At 39.4% G+C, this 10477-nt stretch overlaps 1 protein-coding gene across 1 annotated transcript; it reads left to right on the top strand.

Annotated features, from left to right (window-relative positions):
- The first annotated feature begins 4997 nt into the window (after positions 1–4997).
- Positions 4998–8716, top strand: LOC148810939 (uncharacterized). Its single transcript, XM_088908816.1, has 12 exons — positions 4998–5032; positions 5204–5488; positions 5592–5690; positions 5933–6080; positions 6170–6471; positions 6575–6782; positions 6884–7015; positions 7129–7259; positions 7350–7556; positions 7644–7700; positions 7790–7995; positions 8091–8716. The coding sequence occupies exons 1-12, from the start codon at positions 4998–5000 to the stop codon at positions 8714–8716; spliced, it is 2436 nt and encodes an 811-aa protein (XP_088764942.1).
- Positions 8717–10477: the final 1761 nt, after the last annotated feature.

The following is a 10477-nucleotide window of genomic DNA, read 5'->3' on the forward strand; positions in this document are numbered from 1 at the left end:
ATACAGCTAGGCATCTGAAATGCGGGGTTTGAGAGCCCTTCAAGGAACACCGTACCCTAAAGGTACCAGAAGTTTACTAGTGCAAACATTAAGTCACTGTAACCCCTGTTACTATGTGATTGCTACATATCTGCATTTGTTGGTTTTTAAGGAGTAAGAGTGCAGGGGGTTTAAACCTGCAATCCAGTGTGATGAAGTATTTCACAACACTACCTCTAGCACATCTGGAAATAAATCCTCATAATGATTATTGCCCTGGGCATGTACCAAAAAATCAGTGAGCATATATATATATATATCACTGTGTTGAAGCTAGAGACACAGAATAACTGCAAACACATCATAAATACAGTGTTCCTGCAACTTTGAACTCATCCAGAATGTATAGTTTTTTGAAAGGGATTGCTGTCAGAATGCACAACTGAATCCCAAACAGAATCTCTAGTCAAATGTGATCATTTGTGAAACAGGCAAATGAGTCTCTCAGGGGCCCATTGCTCATTTTCAGACACATGTATGCGATACTTTTACCATGCGTTGAGCAATAGGGATTAAAGATACCAGAGGTAAGGTTTAAAAGTGATTCTGAGGTGCAACACATCAGCGATACAGCTAGGCATCTGAAATGCGGGGTTTGAGAGCCCTTCAGGGAACACCGTACCCTAAAGGTACCAGAAGTCCACTAGTGGACTTAGGTACTGATGCTTAGTACAAGCATTAAGTCACTGTCACCCCTGTTACAATGTGATTGCTACATATCTTTCATTCCTTTCATTACCTTTTACTTTTAAAAATGAACTCAAATTGTGTATAATGTAATAATTTAAGCAGAATAACGTAGAAGTCATTCTGAGGTGCCACATGTGAGGGATACAGCTAGGCGTCTGAAATGCAGGGTTTGAGGGCCCTTTCAGGAGCACTGCATCCATTGAGACAGACCCGTGCATGTTAAACAAATAGATTCTAATAATATAATGATCTAGTGTGTTGCACTACTTCACTGCTTCACTGCTCTACGCCGTCTGGAAATATATCCTCAGACTGCTTACTGCCCTGGGCATGTACCAAGACATTACAGGAGAACATCTATATATGCCTCTGCGTTGAAGCAGGAGACACACATTTGCATCCGAAATACAGTGTTCCGGCACCTTTGACCTCATCCAGAACGTATCATTTCTTGAAAGGGATTGCTGTCCGAATGCACATCTGAATCCCAAACAGAATCTCTAGTAAAATACGATCAGTTGTGATGTCTAGTTTCAAGCATTAACATCCAAAGTATCTGTCTTAGGTGGGGCAGTAAATTTGCCAAGCCACCTGAAAGAATTACTTTTTCTAAAGATGTCTGTTGTAATTTACACACCTTGCTCCAAGGTCCAGTCAGTCAAAAGCATCTTTGTTAATTAGCCTCAGTGCCTTGATATTTTTAATTAATCTAATATCAGGAATATCACCATGTGCATGCTGAGCTGTGGAATGTATGTATTTTTTATGTACTGTAAAATCGAAATACCACCTCTTTCTGATTACTTATCCTTTATTGTATAATCAGGGCCAAATAAATCTAAATCAGTGTCACCTGCTGGGTTCAAAACGCCTTCAGGAGACACCAAATAGGAGGCACTGGACTATAAATACCCATCCATGTTATAACACACTCACCAAGGGTTTTTTAGTTTAACTCTGAGCTTTGAGATATTTAATACCTATGGTACCCATATTCACCCTTTATTTAAGGGAAGTACACATCCTAGACACACAGGAAACCCTCTCGCCCCAAGGGACGACCAGTACTTTGGATGGTCATGATTGAACCTGGCTTACAACAGACTTCTTTGGAAATGGTAATTCTTTCACATGGCTTGGCAAACTACCTGGCCCAGCTAAGACAGGTACTTTGGATGTTAATGCTTGAAACTAGACATCTTTGGATATGGTAATTCTTTCAGGTTGCTTAGCAAGCTCCCTGCTCCAGCTAAGACAGGTAGTTTGGATGTTAATGCTTGAAACTAGACATCTTTAGAAATGGTAATTCTTTCTGAGGGCTTGGGAAACTCTATTTCTTTGAATGCACCTGCACCGTTGAATATACTTTAAACCCATGCTTAGCCATGTTTTTAAAATTAAATTATAACGATTTCTGTGTTTGATAATGGTAGCAAAGGCTTCCTCCACCCACTGCTTTGCCAAAGGGGAGTGCTGTTTTCTGGGATGGGTAGAGTCTTTGCTCGGGGTAACTTTCTGCTGAGTGCAATATACCTTTCACTTTTCACCTGCAATCGAGACAGGAGGTACAGTAACTCTGAGACTTGACTAAGGTCCTGGATATTGAATCACCACTACGATCAAGAGGTAAGACTTTACATTTTTACTTTTAAATGCATTTGCTGATAACCTTTTAAAACTAATATGCAGTTAGGCAGATGCATCTTTATTCTTAAGCGTCTCTCAGTGCATTTATATTGTTTTTACTAATCTAATATCAAGAATATCACTGTGTTGAAGCTAGAGACACAGAATATCTGCAAACACATCCTAAATACAGTGTTCCTGCACCTTTGAACTCATCCAGAATGTATCGTTTTTTGAAAGGGATTGCTGTCAGAATGCACAACTGAATCCCAAACAGAATCTCTAGTCAAATGTGATCATTTGTGAATCAGGCAAATGAGTCTCTCAGGGGCCCATTGCTCATTTTCAGACACATGTATGCAATACTTTCACCATGTGTTGAGCAATAGGGATTAAAGATACCAGATGTAAGGTTTAAAAGTGATTCTGAGGTGCAACACATCAGCGATACAGCTGGGCATCTGAAATGCGGGGTTTGAGAGCCCTTCAGGGAACACCGTACCCTAAAGGTACCAGAAGTCCACTAGTGGACTTAGGTACTAATGCTTAGTACAAGCAAAAAGTCACTGTCACCCCTGTTACAATGTGATTGCTACATATCTTTCATTCCTTTCATTACCCTTTACTTTTAAAAATGAACTCAAATTGTGTATAATGTAATAATTTAAGTAGAATAAAGTAGAAGTCATTCTGAGGTGCCACATGTGAGGGATACAGCTAGGCATCTGAAATGCAGGGTTTGAGAGCCCTTTCAGGAGCACTGCATCCATTGAGACAGACCCGTGCATGTTAAACAAATAGATTCTAATAATATAATGATCCAGTGTGTTGCACTACTTCACTGCTTCACTGCTCTATGCCGTCTGGAAATAAATCCTCAGACTGCTTACTGCCCTGGGCATGTACCAAGAAATTACAGGAGCACATCAATATACAGTATATCACTGCGTTGAAGCAGGAGACACACAATCGCATCCTAAATACAGTGTTCCGGCACCTTTGACCTCATCCAGAACGTATCATTTCTTGAAAGGGATTGCTGTCCGAATGCACATCTGAATCCCAAACAGAATCTCTAGTAAAATACGATCAGTTGTGATGTCTAGTTTCAAGCATTAACATCCAAAGTACCTGTCTTAGGTGGGGCAGTAAATTTGCCAAGCCACCTGAAAGAATTACCATTTCTAAAGATGTCTGTTGTAATTTACACACCTTGCTCCAAGGTCCAGTCAGTCAAAAGCATCTTTATTAATTAGCCTCAGTGCCTTGATATTTTTTATTAATCTAATATCAGGAATCTCACCATGTGCATGCTGAGCTGTGGAAAGTATGTATTTTTTTATGTACTGTAAAATCGAAATACCACCTCTTTCTGGTTACTTATCCTTTATTGTATAATCAGGGCCAAGTAAAACTAAATCAGTGTCACCTGCTGGGTTCAAAACGCCTTCAGGGGACACCAAATAGGAGGCACTGGACTATAAATACCCATCCATGTTATAACACACTTACCAAGGGTTTTTTAGTTTAACTCTGAGCTTTGAGAGATTTAATACCTATGGTACCCATATTCACCCTTTATTTAAGGGAAGTACACATCCTAGACACACAGGAAACCCTCTCGCCCCAAGGGACGACCGGTACTTTGGATGGTCATGATTGAACCTGGCTTACAACAGACTTCTTTGGAAATGGTAATTCTTTCACATGGCTTGGCAAACTACCTGGCCCAGCTAAGACAGGTACTTTGGATGTTAATGCTTGAAGCTAGACATCTTTGGATATGGTAATTCTTTCAGGTGGCTTAGCAAACTCCCTGCTCCAGCTAAGACAGGTACTTTGGATGTTAATGCTTGAAACTAGACATCTTTAGAAATGGCAATTCTTTCTGAGGGCTTGGGAAACTCTATTTCTTTGAATGCACTTGCACCGTTGAATATACTTTAAACCCATGCTTAGCCATGTTTTTAAAATTAAATTATAACGATTTCTGTGTTTGATAATGGTAGCAAAGGCTTCCTCCACCCACTGCTTTGCCAAAGGGGAGTGCTGTTTTCTGGGAGGGGTGGAGTCTTTGCTCGGGGTAACTTTCTGCTGAGTGCAATATACCTTTCACTTTTCACCTGCAATCGAGACAGGAGGTACAGTAACTCTGAGACTTGACTAAGGTCCTGGATATTGAATCACCACTACGATCAAGAGGTAAGACTTTATATTTTTACTTTTAAATGCATTTGCTGATAACCTTTTAAAACTAATATGCAGTCAGGCAGATGCATCTTTATTCTTAAGCGTCTCTCAGTGCATTGATATTGTTTTTACTAATCTAATATCAAGAATCTCATCATGTGATTAATTGATTAATTGCAATAGTGTAACTGCAAATGAATATAGATGAGAATGTATGTTTGTTCATATGCAATGGCATGAGCAGTTTCTCATTGCAGTGGATTTTCAGGGCCAATTCATCTTCCATCTTATACTGAATATGAAAGGTAGTTGTTTCTATATGGACTCAGTCTTTGGAATTTGTATATATATATATTTCAGTGATCCCTCAGCCATTCCTTCTGTATTGTAATTCAATTTCTCTTTTAAAATTCCTTCCCCACTTCTAGGACCTGCAGTTGCTGAACTCCACAATGGCTCCTATTGGAAAGTCTGTGACTGAGACCAAGTAAGTGTTCACTTTTTTATGAAACCATTATTTATTTTGGAGCAATGACCAATTCTTATATAAATACAATGAAATCATTATGCTCAAACTATGAGAGAGAAAATTAAGGATAATTTAAGAAATCAGTCTTAGCTTGTTTCTATACACAGATGGTATAATTTATTTTCAAAGGAAACCCGCGAGGATTCCCCTGGTGTGCAAGATGTGCCTGAATACTTTTGATCAGCTTCCTGCTCACTTGAAGAGGGCGTGTATGAAGCACGCCACGGCAGAAGAGATCAGGATGGCCTCTCAACAGGCGAGGGAGGACATGATGAATCACCTGAAGAACGGGGTCATCGTGGATTACCACAGAATAGAAATTGTGTCTGGTGAGGCAAACAGGATAGCGGTTGTAAGACTGCTAGAGTCCTCGGGCCTTTTTGTACGTGGGAAGCCTGAAGACACATTGGCACGGTGAGATATTTTTAATATGTAAGGCTTCTGTAGTTTCTTTTTGAAATCATTGTTACAACATATTATGTAAAAGCATGTTGAAAAGAATCTACCTGCATTCCAGCGGCCCTGAGCAAGAGGCCACTGTCCAGGAGGAAGAGATGCCAGAGGCTGCTCCAGAAACTGAAGCAGAAGCGGAGGAGGAAGGGGAAGATGGGGAACAGTAAGACTCTCTGCTCAATAGGGTTTCTAGTGCTTTATTTTTTATTTGCACGTTGTATGTATAAAATTAGATTTTGTTTCACAGAGGCAAGAAAAAATGTAGCCTTAATTGGGATGTCAGTGAATTGGTAGATATACACATTCACACAGGGCCACATCTAAAGCCATTTTCTCCCAGAAGCCAACTAAGAAAACGGAAACACTTATAATACATGTAATTGTCCATGTGTCTTATATCTACAGGGTGTCAGTTAAAGGTAATCTAAAAGCTCTCCGAAAAAGAGTTGCCCTGGCTGGACTTTACAGAAAACACTCTCTTGATTCTCCTCTCCTGGCTGGCTTTAAACAATACCTTATCCAGGGCCTGGGAATGGTAAACTGCTCCAAGGAGGTAGGTATTTGGTACATGGTTTTACTCGGCTTAAACTTCACAGGATGTTGGTCATAAAAATAATGACTTTCTCTATATATGTTTTTCAGGTTGAAAATGTCTCCAGGTTCCTGTTTTTTATGGATCCATCAGATGTTTCCTTAAGTTTTCTGAAGGACATTTCCAAAATGCAGACATTTGTTTCCCAGTTGAAGATGACTGGGTTGTCTCACCAGACCATTGCAGGTTATATCATTAATATCAGCAGATTCCTGCTCTTCATCCGAAAAAACACTAACCTGCAAGTGGAGGATCCCAGTCTAGCTAAGAGTTTAATAGACTTCCAGAGCAATCTAAAGGATATAAAAAAGAGAAACAACAAGAGTGTCAGACAGGAAATAACCAGAAAGAGGTACTTTACTTATTAAATGTTGGTTCAACTTGTACTTGCTTTTCTATTCAAACACATGAATTTTGCCTTTTGGAGGCTGATAGTATTGTTCTCTCTCCCCCAGACTAACACAGCTGCAGAGTCCTCCACCTAAACTAAGCGATTGCTTGAAGGTGTTGAGTGTTGCAAAGAAAGATGTGCAGCGGATACTGGGCAAGACACACGCCTCTGCAGACATCACCACAAGTGAACGGATTGTTGTGATGCTTTACCTGCAGGCCATTCTCCAGCTGAAGCACCTTCAGCGCCCAGGGGTGGTAAAGAATATGACAGTAAGCATCCCTTCATACAACCAAGAATTTTGATTATAGATGTTCTTTTCGAGAAATTGTTTTTAATTAATATTTGTACTAAAAAAATCTTCTGAATTCAGGTCCTGGATTGGATACGGCGAAAAATTGTTGTGAATAAAAGTGGGCAAAACAGGGTAATAATCTCTGTCAAAGAGCGCATGGCTGCAACTCAGCGACTAGCTTCCTTTGCACTAAATGAAGAAGAGGAAAAGGTGAGTTGAAGGTTATATTTTGATATTTCATTGCTAAAAACTGTCTTTAGCATTCAATGGTATGTGAAGAATACTGCATTTAAACTGCATTTTTATTTTTTTTATTTTCTCAGATGTTTCACTGCTACTTCATTAACTTACGCTGTGATGCAAACTGCAGGATGGAAATAGAACATTTTTTTGTGTATGCAGGAGGAGAACCAGTTCACAATCCTACCTATGATCTGCGAAGACTGCATGAGAAGTAAATTGAATTATATAATTATTTTGATGTATTTTCTTTTTACTTTTCTGTGGCTTGAAAACAACTATTTTATATATGTTTGTTTTGCAGGTACCACCTACCACTGATTACTTGCTATGTTGCAAGAAGGGCATTTGAAATGGAAATAAAGAAGCTACCTATTGATCAGAAAACTGTCCTGAATGATTATTTAGGTGTTTCAAATGGAACTGTTGAAAACCTAGCCAGAAGGCTGACAGATGAGGACATGTGCTCAGCCAGCGAACTAATTCATGGCATTGTAGAAGCAGGATCTCTGTAAGTGTCACAGTGATATCCAAATTCAGTATTTGAAAGTCAATATTTAGGATAAACATAAATTTCTCATATTTTTTTAAACTTCAGTTCATCATCAGGAGAGCAATCTTCAGGCTATGGACAAGAACGTACAGCTGCTATACGGTAAGTTTTAATTCAATATCCCTCTTTCAGTTACCTTTTAGCCACTCTGTCTTAGATCTGAGATATTTAAGTTTTCTTTTTATAAATAGGTCCACTGTGGCAGCTGCTGCATATAGATGCCCAAAGATGGATGATGCTGCAGCCTTCCAGAAGCTGATACAGATTTTTCCCGTGACATTAGATGGGCAGCCTCCTAGAAAGAAAGAGCGCCTGAGAGTGACCGGCATTCACGATCGCCACTGTTACAATAGATGGAGAGCTGAGCAGAGGAAAAGGAGGCAACAGAACATATTCGGTAAGAACAGGATTTCTTCCCTTTTTAAAGAGTAATATTTCAAGAGTCTATTACTGGATATATTCTTTGGGTGGATTTCTGATATCTCACTACAGATCAATACAATAGACGGTTACCAACAGAAAGCCAAGTGACCCATTATATAGAAAAAATGGGATGGTCAACCAATACACCAGCTGTGTCCGAGGTACTTCAGAACTGGAAGCCGCATGTAGAAGTCCAACCAAATGGCAAGGACATTGAAAATCTGGTAAAACTCCAAACCTGGAGAGGCCTGCACATCGTTGACGATCCTGTGAAAGGGAAGAAGGTTATAACTTCCAGGCGTTTCCAGAAGGGAGAGGTGGTATGTGATTACCATGGCAAGGTTATCACAAAGACAGCTGGAGAAGCCCTAATGGCACAGATGGCAGAAGGAGACATGGGATATCTATTCTTTTTTGATGGACCTAAACAAAAAATGTGCATTGATTCGCGTGAAGAACACTGCACCTGCCACCCGGATATGGACACAATTGGAAGGCGCATAAATCATTCAAACAAAAAAGCCAACCTCAGACCAATTAAAGAATCTTTTGTAATTGACGAAAAGACTGACATAACAATTCTGTTCTTGGCAAAAAGAGAGATTGTAGTGGGAGAAGAGCTCCTATATGATTACGGTGTCTCCAGGAAGTCGTTTAATGGAGAAGGACAATCTCTGGAGTGGTTGGACGAATGATCATAAAATAAAGCTTTTATCTCCTCTGCCTCTCCACGGCAGAGGAGATCAGGATGACCTCTCAACAGGCGAGGAAGGACATGATAAATCACCTGAAAAACGGGGTCATCGTGGATTACAACAGAATAGAGATCGTGTCTGGTGAGGCAAACAGGACAGTGGTTGTAAGACTGCTGGAGTCCTTGGGCCTTTTTGTACATGGGAAGCCTGAAGACACATTGGCACGGTGAGATATTTTTAATTTGTAAGGCTTCTGTAGTTTCTTTTTGAAATCATTGTTACAACATATTATGTAAAAGCATGTTGAAAAGAATCTACCTAATAAAATAAAATAAATATGCCAACCTGTATCACAATCACAAACCCCTACTCTTAAGGGCGCTCCAGCCCTTCCTGATTTGCCTCATTCCCCGCATCTGTTCCTTGTTCCTACCCTGTTTCAGTTCAACTTTAAAAGCCAGGCGCTCACTTCACTCGAGGCTCTGCACCTGATCTCCGCATCGTGTGAGCCCGGGTCCTGGTTGTGCCTGGCTCCGTTGTGTTTTTAGCTTCCTGCTCCTGTTCCTGTTCCATTTGTTACTGCTAAAAAATGCCACATGCTTTAAACAAAACAAAAAAAGATTTAAAGATGTGAACCATTTCTTAAATTTGTTGACACTATCTGAACAGCACAGCATTCCCAGAATGGACAATGGAGTTTTCAGCAGCATTAGACGGGCAGCCTCTTGGGAAGAGAGAAGGAATGAGACCGACTGGACTTCATTAATGACACCGTTCTTATTGAAAGAGAACAGAAAGATAAGTCTGGATAATAATTCTTACTCTGATTTTATTATTATTTTCTTTCATTATCTACAAAATAGATTTTTGATAAGCTTCTTTTGAAACTGCCCAACATTACCAAACAGAAGATTGTTTTGGCAGGACACCATTTGTGCATCAAAAGCACCGGAGAGGTGTATATGACAGCCTATTTTCTGCCACTGAAATACTAATTGCTTCATTTCAGTTCATCCTTAGGCGAGCAGAAGAAAAAGAAGTTTGATGGAATTGGATGGAATTCCTCTTGGGAAGAAAGATAACAGAGACTGACTGGACTTCAAGAACAGCACCTTTCTGATTCACAGCGAACAGAACACAAAAGATGAGTCTAGGGAACAATTGCTTTATTTTCTTAATTAAAATTTCTGAAATGTTTAAGGACAACAGCAATGAACATTGTTAATGAGTTAGAGGTTAGATAGACCTGTATTTCCAGTGGTTTGTCATTTCGACAATGTTTTAAAATTGAATTTCTATAAAGTGGACACCCTTGACATACACAAAATGAAACCATTTCATTTTCATTTTGGAGCTAAACTGCAGGAAACATTTTTTCAGTAAACTGTTAAAAGCATATTATGGTCTGAAAGCCAAGATATTATTTGTGACCACATTAATTAATTACTTTTTAAACTGTAAAGCAATAATCTGCCAACATGGCTAGTTTCTATCACTGAGCTGGGATTTCTAGTTACGACAGAGATCAGTTTCTTAAACAGAATAAAATTGTCTCCATCCTGGAAATTCAGTCACGAATTTGAATAGGGCTTATGGTATTTGATCAGTTTCACAGCCTAATTCTACTGTATTCGTTTTTTAAATGATTCACAATTGTGAATATTAGAAATATTAATGCACAGAGTTCCTTAGGCTTTTATTTTTTAATTTTGTTGTCAACACAATCATAATGATTATGCATATGCTATTTTTTGTAGCTGT

The sequence above is a fragment of the Atractosteus spatula genome (genome assembly GCF_055471065.1).
Source record: "Atractosteus spatula isolate fAtrSpa1 chromosome 17 unlocalized genomic scaffold, fAtrSpa1.hap1 SUPER_17_unloc_2, whole genome shotgun sequence".
NCBI classification, from domain to species: domain Eukaryota; kingdom Metazoa; phylum Chordata; class Actinopteri; order Semionotiformes; family Lepisosteidae; genus Atractosteus; species Atractosteus spatula.